General features: G+C 40.0%; 1 protein-coding gene across 1 annotated transcript; it reads right to left on the bottom strand.

Moving 5' to 3' along the window:
* Nucleotides 1-3,787: 3,787 nt before the first annotated feature.
* Nucleotides 3,788-14,528, bottom strand: PTCHD3 (patched domain containing 3). Its single transcript, XM_086335195.1, is given in 8 exon segments — nucleotides 3,788-3,881; nucleotides 3,883-4,243; nucleotides 4,246-4,299; nucleotides 4,302-4,430; nucleotides 4,433-4,621; nucleotides 4,766-5,068; nucleotides 5,071-5,388; nucleotides 14,384-14,528. Coding segments are annotated over 8 exon segments (1,593 nt in total).
* Nucleotides 14,529-19,399: the final 4,871 nt, after the last annotated feature.

The raw sequence follows: 19,399 nt of genomic DNA, 5'->3' as shown, positions 1-19,399 counted from the left end.
CTGGGAAATCTCATGGGCAGAGGAGCCTGGTGGGCTACAGTCCATGGGGTCACAAAGAGTCTGACATGACTAAACAACAAGAAAATAATCGATTAGCCAATTAGCAGAATGGGCAAATTCCATATAAAACAAACATACCAAAATTGGCCCAAGAAGAAAAAGAACATCTTAATGGCCTTCTATTTGTTAAAGAGAGGGGATCTGACATAAAAATTCTTCTCAGAAAAACTCCATGCCTGAAGACTTTACTGGTGAACTCTACCAAACATTTGATAAGAAATGAAAAATGATGCCAACCATAGATCATATATTTCAGAAAACTGAAGAAGAGGAATATTTATTGGCTTGTTTCCTGAGGGCAGCGTAACCCTGATATCAAGACCTGAGAAAAGCATTACAAAAAAAAAGGGAATTGTAACCAATATGCCTCATGAACATCACTGATAAAATATTAACAAAAACAGCAATATGTGAAAATAACAATGTGAATTATTCTAGGAATGCAAGGTTAGTATAAAGTGATGCCATGTAAGCTGATTTGATTTAAAAAATCATTCAGTATAAGTTGTCACATTCCACAGACTAAAATAGAAAAATAGACACGATAATCTCAGTTGACAGACAGAAATTTGACAAAATTTAATACTCATTCATTTTAAAACATCCCAGAAAACTAGAAGTAGAAAGGAGCTTTCACAATCTGACAGAAAATGGCTGTGAAAAACTTCCAGGTAATCATTATATTTGATGAAATATTGATTCTGTTCCTTACAAAGTCGACAAGGCAATGGTGTCTCTATGTTTTCCTACATTTTCCTGGATGTTTTAAGCCAGTGCTTAAGTAATAGATAAAGTTTATGTAGGGAGAAATAAAATGGTCTTTATGTGATCTTTACATAATTGCATAAATAAAAACTACTAAAAAAAAATACAAAAATCTACATGAACTAATAAATGAACCTAAAAAGATTACACAGTATAAGGTAGGTATACCAAAACCAATTGAATTTTTATATGCTAGTGAAAAAAAATAAAAAAGGGGTTTAAAATATTTACAATGCTAAAAAATTAATATTGAAGTAAATCCATGTATATCTATAAGATACTTCTGAGACACATTAAATAAGATAATAAGTAAGAGATAAACCATGTTAACAGATTGGAAGATTCCATATTGCTAATACATCTGTTTTCCCCAAATTGATCTGTAGACTGACCATAACCCAGTTCTGATCCCAGAAGCCTTTTTTTTTTTTTTTGATAAATGGACAAGTGATTCTAAAATTAGTATCTAAATGCAAAGAACCTATAACAGCCAAAATAATTTGAAAAAGAGGGAAAATGCTGGATAACTTACCTAACCTAATTTCCATAGTTAATATAAAGCTTCAGGAATCAGCACAGTATGGTATCCACTGTATTACAGAAAAACAGATTAATGCACAAAAATAGAGCCACACATAAACTGTCACTTGGTTCTCTGACAGAGGTGTCAAGTTAGCCCATCTGGTGAAAGGACAGTCTTTTCACTAAAAATGCTGGGACAACTGGGTAACTATAATGGGAAGAAAACAAACCTCTATCCATACTTCCCAACAAACATAGGTCTATGAATCACAGATATAAGAAAGTGGAGTCGCTCTGTGGTGTCCCACTCTTTGTGACCCCATGGACTGTAGCCTACCAAGCTCCTCTGTCCATGGGATTTTCCAGTCAAGACCACTGTAGTGGGCTGCCATTTCCTTCTCCAGGGGATCTTCCTGACCCAGGGATTGAACCCAGGTCTCCTGCATTGCAGACAGGTGCTTTACCATCTGAGCCACCTAAAAATAAAACTATTAGCTTTGAGAAGAAAATAGAGATGATGTTTTGTAATCTTGGATTAGGCAAAAATTTCTCAGGAAATACTAACCGTAAAAAAAAAAAAAAAGATAAATTTGATTCCAAAACTTTAAAAACTTCTGTTTGTCAAAATACACCATTAACATAATGCATAGAAAAGCCCCAGACTAGGAGAATAAACAATAGTCAGTTGCTCTTTTACATAATAATGCATATGAGAAGTACAATGAAAATAATATTCTATTTTGAGTACAATACATAAAATATTTGAATTCCAGGCATAAACTACTATTGATGAAATGAAAGGGCAAATAATTGGAAAGTTATGCTTGATTGTATAGACCATAATAAAGATGACAACACTTCCTAATTTAGTAAAGATATTTTAATGTAAGACAAATTAATTTTTCTTTTTCTTCCAAGGAGCAAGCGTCTTTTAACTTTATGGCTGCAGTCACCATCTGCAGTGATTTTTGAGTCAAAAAAAAATAAAGTCTCTCACTGTTTCCACTGTTTCCCCATGTATTTGCCATGAAATGATGGGACCAGATGCCATGATCTTAGTTTTCTGAATGTTGAGTTTTAAGCCAACTTTTTCACTCTCCTCTTTTACTTTCATCAAGGGGCTTTTTAGTTCTTCTTCACTTTCTGCCATAAGGGTGGTGTCATCTGCATATCTGAGGTTATTGATATTTCTCCCAGCAATCTTGATTCCAGCTTGTGCTTTATCCAGTCCAGAGCTTCTCATGATGTACTTTGCATATAAGTTAAATAAGCAAGGTGACAATATACAGCCTTGACATACTTCTTTTCCTATTTGAAACCAGTCTGTTGTTTCATGTCCAGTTCTAACTGTTGGTTCCTAACCTGCATACAGATTTCTCAAGAGGCAGGTCAAGTGGTCTGGTATTCCCATCTCTTTCATAATTGTCCACAGTTTATTGTGATCCACACAGTCAAAGGCTTTGGAGTAGTCAATGAAGCAGAAATAGATGTTTTTCTAGAACTCTCTTGCTTTTTCGATGATCCAGCAGATGTTGGCAATTTGATCTCTGGTTACTCTGCCTTTTCTAAAACCAGCTTGAATATCTGGAAGTTATAGTTCATGTATAGCTGAAGCCTGGCTTGGAGAATTTTGAGCATTACTTGACTAGCGTGTGAGATGAGTGCAATTGTGCGGTAGTTTGAGCATTCTTTGGCATTGCCTTTCTTTGGGATTGGAATGAAAACTGACCTTTTCCAGTCCTGTGGCCACTGCTGAGTTTTCCAAATTTGCTGGCATATTGAGTGCAGCACTTTCACAGCATCATCTTTTAGGATTTGAAATAACTCAACTGGAATTCCATCACCTCCACTAGCTTTGTTCGTAGTGATGCTTCTGAAGGCCCACTTGACTTCACATTCTAGGATGTCTGGCTCTAGGTGAGTGATCACACCATCGTGATTATCTGGGTCATGAAGATCTTTTTTGTACAGTTCTTCTGTGTATTCTTGCCACGTCTTCTTAATATCTTCTGCTTCTGTTAGGTCCATACCATTTCTGTCCTTTGTTGTGTTCATCTTTGCATGAAATGCAACTATTCTGGTTGATTCTTATGTAACGAGCTGAGCATGAATCCACTGACTGGGCTTTTAGAACCACAAAGATACACTAAAACATTGCAAATAGCTAATTCCAACATATTTCTCTCAGCAATCTTGATTCCAGCTTGTGTTTCATCCAGCCCAGCATTTCTCTTGATGTACTCTGCATATAAGTTAAATAAGCAGGGTGTTAAATAACATTTTTAAACAGTATTTATAAGCCAAGGAAGCATGTCTTTGATTTTAGTTTATTGACTATTCTTAATAGCGCATTTTCATCAGATTGGATTGGGCCAATAAGGAATTCTATAATTGGTCTTTGGTTTGTTAGTGGCTATTCAAACTCACTTTCAAAAAAAAGTTAAGAATCCTGGATAAAAATTAGACCATGAACAGCTCTAAATAACATCACAAGAAACACAGTCTTAGAAAATATCCTGAAGATGTGTGCTTCATACCCTTATTATTGTTGAAACTGCACGTTGTCACACAGGGTAGCCTAGCAGATACAATGCTTCAATGGCTTTTCGGTTTACTGAGGGCTCTGAACTGAAAACAAATGCATAGGAAATGTGACCAGAAAAGTCAAAAGAAAACCCTATACAAATAACAAGATTAATCATGGCTATGCAATCAAAATTGACATTCCAGAAGGCCATAAAACCCATGACACCCACAATCACAGAAGCAATAGCAAAAGTTACCCACAAAGAACACAGGGGATGAGGAATTAACCATAAGGAAACCATGAACATAGCTGTTGATGCAACAACCACATTTTGAACAGTGTTTTCTAATATTGCAGAATACTGATTATCATGAATGCCTGGTTATACACCATTAGGGAAGCTTCACACTTCTCTGTCATGTCTGGAACTGGAGTAACATCAGCTTCTCATTGGTTGAAGAAGAAATACCCATGGTTTGAATGAAGGCCTGGGAGCAAATGATTTCCTGTGATGATGTAATATTAATATCATACACAAAAAGTGGAAATTCCATTAAAAAGTGGGAATATTGCTTGGAAAAGCTGTCTTATTTAAATCTTGATGGAGTTTTTCTATATATTTTATATATTCTCACAACCAAAACTCTGTAAGGTTTTTATCTACATACTCATCGTTTTTAAAATCTGCCAGACATTTTTCCAGTTTTTGCCTAGTAACTTTATCCCAGTAGTCAAGAGTCTGTACAAAGTGCAGAGTTATTATAGAACAAGGAGTGATGAGTTGTCTTATGGACTCAGAGGCAACCAGAGAAGGTGTTAGAGAAAGCAGTATCCAAACACAGGCTCCACAAGATTAATGAGACCTTAAGAGATGGGCAAGGTCCATCTCTGGGATAACCATAACCCTGGGACCATAACTTGAAAACTGTTCTTCTACATTAAAATATGGTGTGACGTAGGAGTCGTCACTTGCCAAATTTCAGAGATCTAAACCTTCCTGCACTCAGAAACACCCATACGTACTACTTATGATGTACAAAATGTGTAGGAGCACTACAGAAATCTTGGACTCGGTGCTTGTGAGAAAAGGACCAAAATAGTCTCTAAAGAATAGATTCCCTGGATGGATATCAGCTTTGTGTTCATCTTGGAGAGAATTACACGGGAGGCAGCAGGACTATTTGATGAGGAAAATTTTTGGTCAATTGTTTCTGGCTTCTTCAACCAGTGTAGACAGACTACTTCTCTTTTCCCATCCAGGGTCATAAATGCTCCAAAACAGGTGATGTTATAAAAATAACAAAAGAGCAGGGTTGTTCCTGTATAGATGCAAAAGTATTGTATGGACCTGAAAGAGGTTCCTGTATAGAAGGCCGGGACGTTGGTGATGGTGGTGATTGTAATGGGTACTGCTGCTTTCGCTTAGACATCAGACATCCGCTTGCTTATGCTATCCATGAGGCTGGTCTTCTGCCAGACAGAAATCATGGTAAACATGTCATCGACCCCAACACCTGTTAGAGAAAGAAGCAGAGCATTCGTACTTTTTTAACATCCATTAAAAATTAACCAGATCAACTCAAACCGTTTTCTTTGCCCATCCCTCAAGGTCTCATTGATCTTGCGGAATCTGTGTTTGGATACAGCTTTTTCCGACACCTTCTCTGGTTGCCTCTGAGTCCACAAGACAACTCATCACTCCTTGCTCTGTAATAACTCTGTGCTTTGTACACACTCCTATTTGTATATATAGCGCAGTACACTCTACTTGTAGTCATCATTCAGGGTATTCAATGAAGAGTCAGGAAACCTGGCTAACTGGGTATTAGGTGAAGCAGGATTAGCAATGTATCTGATTCCATCAGAACATTTGAGAGACCATTTTATGTTATAAACCATTTTATTCTAAGGCAGTAATATTGAGGTAACATCTTGTTGTTTAAAATATAAGCTGGATTTATCTGTTCTCCAGTTAGCATCTAGCTATCGATGTGGTATGATTTTAAAGGCACCCGTAGTTTATACACACGAAGATATCTACATCCATGTAGCTTTCCTGTTAGTCTGTTTCTGATACGGAGAATGCTATCATTCAATTTTCACTTGCCCAGGCTAAGGCATTATGTCAGTAAAATGTAGGTACTCTTGAGATCAGAAATATGTACCAAAGTAAACCTTAAAAATCCTTTACATATTAAGTGAATACTAAAGTAACCAGTCTCTTCCACAGTGATGTTTCCTGATTGATTTGTAATAAAGAGGACGGGAGAACATTTGAGGACTCCGAAATTGTCACCGGAGGTTAGGAGAGGAGGACTACAGAGAAGAAAGGAGATTACAAAGGACAGCCTAAGCATGTTGCAGGTAAATTTCACTTCCCTCAAGCTTCCAAGCTTCCTACCGCTTTCACTCCCGTACACCTCTGTTTCTGTGTGTATTGATACAAAATCAATACTTGGAACTGAAAAGTGAAAAGAAAGTTAAGTCGCTCAGTCGTGTCTGACTCTTTACAACCCCATGGACTATAGCCTGCACCAGGCTTTTCCATCCATGGGATTTTCGAGGCAAGAGTACCGGAGTGGGTCGCCATTTCCTTCTCCAGTAGATCTTCCTGACCCAGGGATCGAACCCAGGTCTCCCGCATTGCAGGCAGACACTTTACCCTCTGAGCCACCAGGGAAGATTAGAACTGACATGCTGACTGATTTTAATACCAACCTTGGAAGATCTTCTCCATGGGTTACATGGGAAGGTACTGGGAATTGCACTTTGCCTCTAATGCCGATGTTCTGTGTATATGATCTGGGAGACAGGCCTACAGTGACACAGCCTTATGTAGCCTGTCACAAACTGCATCCTGACACGCCCCCTGCTGCCAGCTTTGTGGATTTCACTTGCATTCAGCTGGATGAAGGGCAAGAATCCGAACTACAAAGGACCACAAATAAACTCATTGATATGGAATAGGTATTTAAAAACCGGTTTTATTATTTATGGAACTTGGTTCAGAAATTGTCCTCACACATTTCTTAAGCTACTTAAATCACAGCCCGCCCCCGCCACATTCACCCCTACACTCACATTCTATGTATATACAGACAATATGAAGATGGTTGATATGAAGTCAGTTTTCTACACTTGAGTTGTTTATGGCTGTGGTAACATTGAATAAGCGTGAGCGTGTCCTAGGAAGGTATACATCCAGTGCACAGTTCCTCCCCTATCTCCCCTAGGAAACCAATTATTAATTCTTTCAAGCTGTTTACTTTCCAAAATATAAACATATTTACCTTCTCACACTTATTGTAAAATAAACCCTGAAAGTACAGGAAAATACAAAGAAAAACTTTAAACAACTGCAATTCCACCTGTCAGGGATAATCCTTGCTAATATTTTAAGTGTTATCTATCCAGAATTTGCTATACAAGTATACATGCATATTTGTATATTGCTCAATTTTAAACATCTTGTTTCATAACCAGCATTTTTCATTTAACACTTTATATCTACCTCTTTTTAAAGACTGAATAGGATTCCAAAACTTTAATATGCTCTGGGCAGACCAATCCCATGTTGATATAGGATTAGCTTGTTTTTGAACACCAGGAACCACAGAACTATTTTTCACAGAGGCGACACTGTTTTATATCCCACTAGCAATGTATAAGTTTTTATGTTTATGGTTGTTATATCTTCTTGATTAATTGGCCCTTTTATAAATATATAATGTCGTTCTCTCTCTTTGAACAGTTTTTGAAATAGTCTGTGTTGTCTGCTATCAGTACAGGCACTCCTAGTCTCTTTTGGTTACTATTCATATGGAGTATCTTTTTCAGTCCTCTTAACTTTCAATCTATTCATGTCTTTGGATCTAAAGTGAATCTCTTGTAAACGGCATATAGTTGAATCTTGCTGTTTTATCCATTCTAACAATATCTGCCTTTTGATTGGAAAGTTTAATCTGTTTAGATTTAAAATAATTGGTGACAAGGAAGGACTTACTTCTATTGTTTTGGTGTTTATATTCTGTATATATTATAGCCTATTATCTTCATTTCATCCATTTATGCCTTTTTTGTGGCCAAACCCAGACCCCAACAGTGAAAGTGCCAAGGAGTCCTAACCATTGGACCACCAGGGAACTCCTGATTTACGCTTTCTTTAATGTGTAGTTTTTGTTTTTAATAGTGAGCTGTTTTGATTAGTCATTTTGCTGCCAGTGATGCCCACGTCAGCCTGAGCACCGGAATCACATGAAGACATTTTTAGACACATGGATTCTGCAACTTCTCTATAAACTGTAGATCAGAGTCTACAGAACTGTGTTCCAGAACCGCAGTAATCTAAAGTTCTAAGACTTTTCTAAGTCATTCTGAAAAACTGTTTAACCAACGTCCTTCTTGGGGACTAGAAAATCTCCAAGTGTGTTCACTAGTGTTCTACATTCATATCTTTCCTTCCATTGCCTATTGAACATTAAAATAAAGGTCATTTAGAGAGAGTCAACACAGCGACTAGTCAAACTCAAATCATTCTAGACAATAATATACTTCACTCCCCCCATCCTCTGTAGAATACCACCAATCCAGAAACCTGAAAGAGGGAATAGGGCTAAACATGTCATATGTAGCTTTTATCCTGTTAATCTTTCTGATTTCAAGGTTCATCTTGTTACTTTTATCTTCAGTTCAGTTCAATTCAGTTGCTCAGTTGTGTTCGACTCTGCAACCCCATGGACTGGCAGCATGCCAGGCCTCCCTGTCCATCACCAGCTCCTGGAGTTCACTCAGACTCACGTCCATCGAATCAGTGATGCCATCCAGCCATCTCATCCTCTGTCGTCCCCTTCTCCTCCTGCCCCCAATCCCTCCCAGCATCAGAGTCTTTTCCAGTGAGTCAACTCTTTGCATGAGGTGGCCAAAGTACTGGAGTTTCAGCTTTAGCATCATTCCTTCCAATGAACACTCAGGACTGATCTCCTCTAGGATGGACTTGTTGGATCTCCTTGCAGTCCAAGGGACTCTCAAGAGTCTTCTCCAACACCACAGTTCAAAAGCATCAATTCTTCCACACTCAGCCTTCTTTACAGTCCAACTCTGACATTCATACATGACTACTGGAAAAACCATAGCCTTGACTAGATGGACCTTTGTTGGCAAAGTAATGTCTCTGCTTTTTAATATGCTGGCTAGTTTGGTCATAATATTCTTGCCATGGAGTAAGCATCTTTTAACCTGAACTCTTGTAAATCAATATTGTTACTTTAAGAAAGTATTGGTTGCAATCAAATTTTGTCATAATAAAGAAATTTACTTTTATTTTGGTGCGTGTGTGTGTGTGTATGTTGATCTGGGGCCCTGAGTTTAACTGATAGCACCAGCAGTTTGAGAAAAGGTGAAATACAGACACACATAGTTGTTTTAATAAGAAGAAAGTTTAATTATTTTAATGTGGCCTTGCATGAATAAGGTGTTTAGTTATATTCTTGCTCTTTGGGAATCAGTAACTCCATTTCCGTAGCTGAATTTCTTAGTCTTCAAACCAAACTTAGTTTCTCTCTCCTACTAAAAGTTTCTAGAGGCAGTTATCAGTCATTTGTTTTGAAGCAGTTAGCAATGAAGTAAAACAGAAACCTAGGGATTGTCATCAATATTTTAAGATGTAAAGTTGTGGTTGTTGGTGAGTTAAAGTATTAAATCTTTATTTTTTATTTTTTTTAAATGCTGTGTATATATTCCCATTTTTGTTGGTCCAACCTAGAAACAGGCATAAGTTGTGTTATTCAAAATGGAGCACATATTACTTTTTTTGCAATTAGTAGCCACTTTTCTTGGGCTTCCTCGGTGACTCAGCAGTAAAGAAACCGTCTGCAATGCAGGTTTGATCCCTGGGTTAGGAAGATCTCCTAGAGGGAGGGCACGGCCACCTACTCCACTATTCTTGCCTGGAGAATCCCATGGAGAGGAGCATAGTGGGCTACAGTCCATAGGATCACAAGCAGACATGACTGAATCGACTGAGCACGCACATGCAGCCTCTTTTCTAGAGCACACTTCTCTAGCAGAGGAGAACCACGAACATCTTTTAGAAGGAAGCTGTCATTCTTTTTGTTAGCCACAATATATATTTTAAACCAGCTTTGACACATAGGAGGTATTTAGGATTGCGTTTATGGCTAACTGGAGTCGTAAGTGGGTGAGAAAATACCTGGACTTGGGCACTTTCATACTGCTTGCTTCCATTCACACTCCTTTGAAGATCAGAGGGGAATTAGCTATTTGCAATGTTTTAGTATATCTTTGTGGTTCTGAAAGGCCAGTCAGTGGATTCTTGCTTGGCTCATTACATAAGAATCAACTGGAATAGTTACATTTCATGCAAAGATGAGCACAACAAAGCACAGAAATGGTATGGACCTAATGGAAGCAGAAGATATTAAGAAGAGGTGGCAAGAATACACAGAAGTACTGTACAAAAAAGATCTTCATGACCCCAATAATCACGATGGTGTGATCACTCACCTAGAGCCAGACATCCTGGAATATGAAGTCAAGTGGGCCTTAGGACGCATCACTATGAACAAAGCTAGTGGAGGTGATGGAATTCTAGTTGAGCTATTTCAAATCCTAAAAGATGATGCTGTGAAAGTGCTGCACTCAATATGCCAGCAAATATGGAAAACTCAGCAGTGGCCACAGCACTGGAAAAAGTCAGTTTTCATTCCAATCCCAACAAAAGGCAATGCCAAAGAATGTTCAAACTACTGCAAAATTGTACTCACACACTAGCAAAGTAATGCTCAAAATTCTCCAAGCCAGGCTTCAACAGTATGTGAACCATGAACTTCTAGATGTTCAGGCTAAATTTAGAAAAGGCAGAGGAACCAAAGATCAGATTGCCAACATCTGCTGGATCATCAAAACAGCAAGAGAGTTCCAGAAAAACATCTACTTCTGCTTTATTGACTAGTCCACAGCCTTTGACTGTGTGGATCACAACAAACTGTGGAAAATTCTTCCAGACCACCTGACCTGCCTCCTGAGAAATCTGTATGCAGGTCAAGAAGTAACAGTTAGAACTAGATACAAAACAACGGACTGGTTCCAAATCGGGAAAGGAGTATGTCAAGGCTGTATAATGTCACCCTGTTTATTTAAGTTATTTGTAGAGTATGTCCTGCGAAATACCAGGCTGGATGAAGCACAAGCTGGAATCAAGATTGCTGGGAGAGATATCAGTATCCTCAGATACACAGATGACACCACATTTATAGCAGAAAGTGAAAAACTAAAGAGCCTCTTGATGAAAGTGAAAGAGGAGACTGAAAAAATTGGCTTAAAACTCAGCTTTCAGTAAACTAATATCATGGCATTTGGTCCCATCACTTCATGGCAAATAGATGCTAAAACAATGGAAAGAGTGAGAGACTTTATTTTTGGGGGGCACCAAAATCACTGAAGATGATGACTGCAGCCATGAAACTGAAAGATGTTTGCTCCTTGGAAGAACAGCTATGACCAAACTAGACAGCATATTGAAAAGCAGAGACATTACTTTGCCAACATCAGCCCATCTATGGTTTTTCCAGTACTCATGTATCAATGTGAGAGTTGGACTATAAAGAAAGCTGAGCACCAAAGAATTGATGCTTTTGGACTGCAGTGTTGGAGAAGGCTCTTGAGAGTCCCTTGGACTGCAAGGTGATCCAACCAGTCCATCCTAAATGAAATCAGTCCTGAATATTCATTGGAAGGACTGATGCTGAAGCTGAAACTCCAATACTTTGGCCACCTGATGTGAAGAACTGACTCATTTGAAAAGACCCTGATGCTGGGAAAGATTGAGGGCAGGAGGAGAAGGGGACGACAGAGGATGAGATGGTTGGATGGCATCACTGGTGCGATGGACTTGAGTTTGAGTGGGCTCCAGGAGTTGGTAATGGACAGGGAAGCCTTGGGGGCTGAAGTCCATGGGGTTGCAAAGAGTCAGACATGACTGAGCAACTGAACTGAACAGATTCCTTTCTGTTCCCTCCGCACATTTGTTTTTGTTCAGTTGGGATGGGCTAGTACCTGGAAATTAACATTCTCCTGCAGACAAGTATGGGAATTATTGCCCATGAGGACTCTGAAGAGGTTCTGAGTCAAGAATGTTATGAATTGCTGGAATTTCAGTATGGAAGCTACCACCACAAGTTCCATGACTTTTCCCTCCAAATTTACAGGTGTGACTGTATACAAAACAAAATGTGGGTGGCAGCCTTTGGAGTCATTTCTGCTGCCTTGGCAGTGGTGAGCAGCTTTGGCCTGATGTTGTACATTGGGGTGCCATTTGTGATCATAGTTGCAAATTCACTATTTCTTATTCTAGGTGAATAAAACAAAGTGTGAGGATCTAACTGTGTGTGTGCTGGGGGGGATGGGGTTGGTAAAGGAAGGGTATTGTGTTAGATTAAGCAAAGTAATTATATATAGGTGGCTCCACAGATCCAAAATGAGGAATCAGGAGAAAAAGAAAATCAAATGGAATTATGTGCCTTTAAGAGTTGGAAAAATCTAGTACCCCAAATGGAAAAACACACACCAGGGACATGAATAGGCAGGTCACACATACACACAGAATCCAAAATACTAATCCTTGAAAATATAAGAAAGAAATATTTGTCTTTTTGACTAATCAAGGGATGAAAGTTCAACCAAAAGTGAGTCATCTTGTCTTCTTATTAGAATGAATATTATAGCAAGACTGAAGGTTTGGAGAAGGTTGTATGCAAATAAACACATATTCTGCTGAGGGAAATTTATAAATTGATACACTTTTAAAATATAACTTTAGACAAATCAAAAGACTTAAAAATTTAAAACAGAATACCTTTGACCAGCCAACTTCACTTCTGGGAATTTGTCCTAATTATTGGACAGGTGCTTACAAAATAGAATAAGTATGTTAATTTCAGTGTGATTTAGAAGAGGAAAAAGCAAAAACAAGCTAATCCTATATCAACATGCTTGCTCTACTGAATGAATAATTCTGAATATGGTCAGTGTTGGGAACTTCTCTCACATGCAGCCGGCAGCCCCCCAAAATGAGCGAACTCAGTGGGAAGCTGGTGGACCACATGGAAGCATCTCTGAGTAACTGTGGGCTGACCCCACAGGCCAGCTGCTCCACCCTTTCCAGGTAAAATGTCCTGTTCAGTTGCCCAATTGTGTCCAGCTGTTTGCAGCCCCATGGACTGCAGCATGCCAGGCTTCCCTGTCCTTCACCATCTCCTGGAGTTCGCTCCAACTCGTCCACTGAGTTGGTGATGCCTTCCAACTATCTCATCTTCTGTCGTTCCCTTCTCCTCCTGCCATCAGTCTTTCCCAGCATTAGGGTTTTTTCCAATGAGTTGGCTCTTTGCATCAGGTAGCCAAAGTATTGGAGCTTCAGTTTCAGCATAAGTCCTTCCAATAAATATTTGGGATTGATTTCCTTTAGGATTGACTGGTTTGATCTCCTTGCAGTCCAAGGGATTCTCAAGACCTCAGAGGCTGAAGGGAAGGGCTTGGAGCCTCTTGAGCCACAGCACGCTTGTCCGGTTGGCTCCTGCAGGCCAAGCAGGTTGCTCCTAGCCCTGGGTGAGCTTCTGGAAGCTTCCATTCCCTTACTTGAGTTACTCCTCCCGTCCTGCCCGCTATTGCCTTTTTTCTTGTGATAGCTTCCAGCGAACAGTGTCAGATTCATGATCTCCAAAGAAGAACATTTAGCTTTGGGACCAGGGACCAGGCTTGATCACTCAAGAGCTTTTGTATAGCAGTTTTATTAAAGTACGAAAAGGGACAGAGAAAGCTTCTGACATAGACATCAGAAGGAGGATGGAGAGTGCCCCCCCTGCTAGTTTTAGCATGCTGTTTTATGTTAGAAAGTTAGTAATCAGATAAGACAGACACCTCAAGGCTGATGGAGTTTCACCAGGCCCCTCTCCCACAATATGCATTTTTGAGATAGAATGGCAAGAGGTGTGTCATCTCCTAGCCATAAAATGATTGATATGAATACTGGTTTATTGAGCTATTATCAGCCAAAGTTAGTCTTAAGTGGAACCATTTTGAAGAAAGGCAAATTCCAAAGCAAATACATAGTTTCATTAAGATTGCTTAAGAAAAACATTTCCATAGAGAGTTTGTTCCCTCCTGCCGCTTAAGGGGGAGAGAAAAAAATGTCTGACACTGCAGCCTATTTCCCCCATTTGGAGACCCCTGGCCTTCCAGCCTGTTACCCTCTCACTTGCTTCTTCACTTCTGTCTGGGGGAGAGCTTCCAACAGCAGGTGCAGGTGACACGTCCTGTTCCTTAGCAGGTAGCAGCCTGGCAACTCCTGCGGATCGTCCTGCAGAGTCCCAGTCAGCCCAGGCTACCCACAAGGTCCTTACTCTTTCTCCAGCCCAGGCCCAGGGCAGAAAGCATGGCATCAGGTACAGCTGCAGGCATTCTTGTTGCATGGAGGGGGCCGTTATAAAGACTCACTCCAGACACACCTAAGAAGGGCTCGCTGACGGGCCTGGGTCAGCCAGTCCTCGCCCATCAGGGGCTCACAGTTGCAGAAAATGGGTTTTGCTGCACTGGCCAGTTCCAAGGAACAGGTTTGGGTCCTCAGGGTCAAGATGGACATGTGGCTTCAGCTCTGGTTTTGTTTTCTAACCATTTTAATTGGTCCATGAGTAGGAAGCAACTTCCCAAAGCCCTTCCCTGCATGAGACGAACCCAGGAGTCAGGGAGAGGAGGGGTGGTGGGTGCAGACAGGTGCGCAGTGCCCCAGGGGCCATGGAAGCATCTTGAAGATCTGCTGGAAGGAGGCTGCACAGAGGGTAGCCCAGGGTCACAGACCTGTCCAGGAGCTGCTGTTTGTTAGTTCAGGTCCTGCTCTGAGGGGCTCAGGATCCACTCTGACCAAGAAATGCATTGGGAATGCTCTGCAACAAGGGCTATGCGCATGGTTCCTATGCGCTGAGCCTTGCCTTGGTGCCCATCCAGATAGGCCTCGTGCCCTAGAAGGGGCCTGGCCATGTGAACCCGGTAGGCTGCTGGATGCCTGCCCACAAGAGCTCCATGCCCGGTGCAGCGAAGCGCATGTGCCACAACTAGAGAGAAGCCTTCTCGCTGCAAAGAATGAGCCTAAGATTCCATGTGCTGTAACTAAGACACCATGCATCCCAAAATAATCAAATAAATAGATATTAAAAAACAGACAACCTGGAAGAAATGGAGAGATTCCTAGAAACAGCCTCTGAAGACTGAATCATGAAGAAATAAGAAATTGGAACACACCAATAATGAGCAGGAGGCTGAAACGGTCATTAGAAAAAAAAACCTACCAACAAAAAAAGGTCAGGATCAGGTGATTTCACTGAACCATGTTTCAATTCTACCAAACACTTAAGAAGAATGAATGCTAGTCCTTCTCATGCATTTCAGGTTCAAATTCTTACACTCAGTCGTACCTGACTCTTTGCAACCCCATGGACTATACAGTCCATGAAATTCTCCAGGCCGGAATACTGGAGTGGGTAGCCTTTCCCTTCTCTAGGGGAATCTTCCCAACATCAAACCCATGTCTCCCACATGGCGGGGGGATTCTTTACCAGCTGGGCCACAAGGGAAGCCCAAGAATACTGGAATGGGTAGCCTATCCCTTCTCAGCAGATCTTCCTGACCCAGGGATTGAATCCAGGTCTCCTGCATTGCAGGTGGATTCTTTACCAGATAAGCCACAAGAGAAGCCAGTCCTTCTCAAGTGCTTCCAAAAATTGAAGAGGAGGAATAGTCTAAAGGAGAATTTCACAAAGAAAATATCTGTAGAAGATACAAGAAGTGTGGGCCATGTTCTCTAATTCTCCTCCCTCACCCTCGTCCCTCTCGTCAGGCTGCCTGCTTCATCACTGTTTCTCTGCAGACATCTGTTCTCTCAGGTTTATGGCTAGTGGTAAAAATGTCAGAGCTTCAGAATTTACACATCCTATGATTAAATCTCCAGCAGGGATTCATGACATCTTTGTTTTTCAGGTCCAAATTCTTACAAGAGAAACTGTCTCATTGGTTCGATCGGGCTTTATTGGTAAACCTGAACCCAAGCATCAGTGGCTATGCAGGTGGTGGTGGCGGCTGTGGCTTTGCAGGCTACAGACAGAGCACACGCTGAGAAGTGAAAAACTCACCAAAGGGCACCACAACATCTTTGTATATTACATGTGTGTGTGTGCTCAGTGGCTCAGTGTGTCCAACTCTTTGTGACCCTGTGGACTGTAGCCCATTAGGCTCCTCTGTCCATAGAATTTTCCAGGCAAGAATACTGGAGTGGGTTGCTATTTCCTACTCCAAGGGATCTTTCTGACCCAGAGACTGAACCCAATCTCTTGCATCTCCTGCATCGACAGGCAGATTCTTTACCACTAGAGCCACCTGGGCAGCCTATATAGTTCTTAGTTGTGTACATAGACAGTACTGATGGCCCAAGTCAATCCGGGCAAATTTCAGTGTGCTTGCTTACAATTTGCTTAGCGTATTGGTGACTTGTGGATTATAGAGTGATGGAGAAAGGCTGGTGATTTGTGTTCACAACAAAGAAACTGTATTTAAATATTTAAGCTGTGTCAGTATGAGGCAGAGAAAGGCATGATTTAAATGGTGCTGCGTAGATAATTTTAGCTTCTGTTGTTGTGCTGACATAAAAAAAGAATAACTTTTGTTGCTTTTAGAGGATAAGGAAGAGATAAGTCGTTTTCCAAAATTGATTTTTTTAAACTCTAAGGATTGAGGTTTGTTTTCATTGTCCTTATTTCAAGGTCAAGAAGATGGAAAAATTTCTAGGTGTGAGAGAAAGTCAGTGTGTTTTGAGGAAATATGACTATTGAAGACAGTCTTAAAGACAAAAGAAGAAATCAGTTTATTATGTATGCTGTGAGTGGTGAATTCTAAGTATAAGGGAAGGAAAGAAAGATTGCTGAAAGATAAGAAGAAATAAATGAGGAGCGTGAGAAGCCTGTTTGGCCAATTTAAAAGAAAAAATAAAGGGAAGGGAAAATCAATACAGATTTATTCCTCAAGTTCATCTGGAAGAAAAATAAAAATATCAATAATTGGTGAAAATAAAAAGTTTTTTAAAGAGAAAGTACAAGGAGAAGAATGGGTTTCTCCTAATGTAAAATATAATGTAAATATTATATATTTAATATAAAAATAAACTAGATGGCTACAAGAATTAAAGGGGTGGTGCACTGGTCAAACACCTAATACACAAAGCAATAAAACAAAATAATGAGTCCTGAAAGAGACTCTAAACCTAAAAAAAAAAAAAAGAAAGAAAACTTTGAAAATAAGATACAGGAAATATCACAAAGCAGTGATGAAATAGGATGGGGGAAAGATAGAGCTTTGATTTACAATATATGCTCAAATAAAATCCAGGAAGAGGGAACTAAAGGAAACAAAACAGAGGAAAGAAATAATACTTTTCCGGTAAACTAGTAGTTGGACTTTAGCTAAATTTGGTTGGGAAATGACTTCCTTAATGTAAAAACAGGGGAAGAAGTCACAGCTGCTCAGCCTTGCTGTGTCCCTCCACCCAGGGGAGAGCTAACTGATCACAGAGTGAGAGCTGACTTCCTTTCATCTGTGGAAATGGTCTTCTGAAACAGGTGGATGTGGGTTCTCAGGATCAGGACCTGATGCCTCAAGACTGTGTTTCTTTCACTGTGGTCAGTAGACCAACTGCATCCAAACCTCCCGAGATAAACTATGAATGAAGGAATCAAGGAAGGAAGGAGGAAGGAGAGAAGGAAGGACAGGGGGGAGGAAGGGAGGGAAGAAAAAAAGGACGAAAGAAGATACAATTAAAAAAAAGATTAAAAAGAAATTTCAATTCTATCTTAAACTGAATTAAAGTCTCTGGTAGTACAGCTCAGGACTCTATTTTAACCCACATTTCAAACACAGTATCAAGTTTTGAGAATTGCTGGCTTAAAAAGAAACATTGCTAAGTGGACTAGAAGAAGGGCTTTTGAAAAGAGAGGTCAGAACATTCCATGGTCCCTATTGTGACATCCCAGGGTCACCCACAGAAAGACGTGGTTTCTGGTTAAGGACAATGCAGATTCTCTGACTGATCCCTGCCTGATCCCACTCCATACCCTTCACACCCCTTGCCATTCTGTCCGGCTTCATGGCAGCAGTTGGCTCATTTGCTCACAATCAATGGGTAAAAGTGCAAGAGAGAAATCTGTACAGTGTCTAGGCGGATTTTCTGTCGCTTGCAGAGAAAGCAAGCTACCTGCCAGTTGTCATCACTGGACAAATTCCTGTTGACTAGGTCCAAACCAGAACTGACTCATTAAATCTTCATTTCACCTTCCTTCTAAGTTTGAGAGGTTAGAAAGCCGAATGCTCTATTTCCCATGCTTCTTTGCTGTTGGAGGTAATGGATGAAAATTCGATTCTGCGAATTGGATCGACTCACGTGATACTTGGATCACAGGAGCTCAGTGAAGATTGTCTTTCCATGCTCTCTGCTAAGCCAGGGGACTCTGAAGTATCTTCCTGCTATATGTCCTCGGTTTCTTGGTGTATAGACACCAGAGGCTTGATGTGGAGACAACTCCAGGGGTGGTCTCCAAGGAGGTAGTTCTGCTAGTGGTTAGTTCTACAGTGTTCTGACAACAAAGATCCAGGAATCCCAGCCTAGAACTTGTGTTAGACTCCACAGTAACTGTGTAATCACCTAAGACTATATCCAACCCTTTCTTGCTTAAAATATGCAGAGTGGATTCTGTCCTTACACCAAGCCCTCATGAAAAAAGTAACAATAAACAGTGTCAGGGATTCACCGTTAAATGTCTTGATCAGGTTTTAAAATGCCAGTTTCACTGAAGAATGACCTTGAAGAAGCAGTAACAATTATTAATTTTACTATTTACCCTTAAAATACATGTCTTTAAAATTTTCTGCATGATGAAAGGGAGGTAAGCATAAAGCACTTTTGCTTAATGCCAGGTTGTGCTTGTCTAAAGGAAAAACACTTGGAAGGTTGTTGAGTTGTGAAATGAACTATTTACTTTTTCACAAAACATAATTTTTACTCTAAATAACAAATGACAGGCAAAGCAAGTTTATTGAGATTCGGGTATTGGCAGATACTTCTCAAAAATGCACAAAATAAGCCTATCACTGCAAGGAAAGTCACTTGGCAGTTGTCAATTACACAATTTGAACTTTCAAAGCAAAAAGTAAAATTTTGGGAAATTTGTGTCCACCACAGTAGACTTGACATTTTCTCAACTTAAAAACACTTTTCTGATGACACTGGTGGTGAAAATACTAAGTACATTTTTTCTTGTTGTAGAATGTAGTGGAATATGTTAAAACTCATAACTCAGCAGCCAGTGGCTTTCCAGAGGGTCACAGGTCAGTGTTAAAAAATCAGGTGTGGATAAAGATAGATTCAAAGTGCAATAGAGACAACATATTTTAATGTAACAGAAAAGAAGTTCA

Source organism: Bos grunniens, chromosome 13 (genome assembly GCF_055505025.1).
Source record: "Bos grunniens cultivar Pamir isolate PY7600 chromosome 13, Bosgru_T2T1.0, whole genome shotgun sequence".
NCBI lineage: Eukaryota > Metazoa > Chordata > Mammalia > Artiodactyla > Bovidae > Bos > Bos grunniens.
The sequence above is the reverse complement of the archived record's forward strand: the minus strand, read 5'-3'. Positions and strand labels throughout refer to the sequence as shown.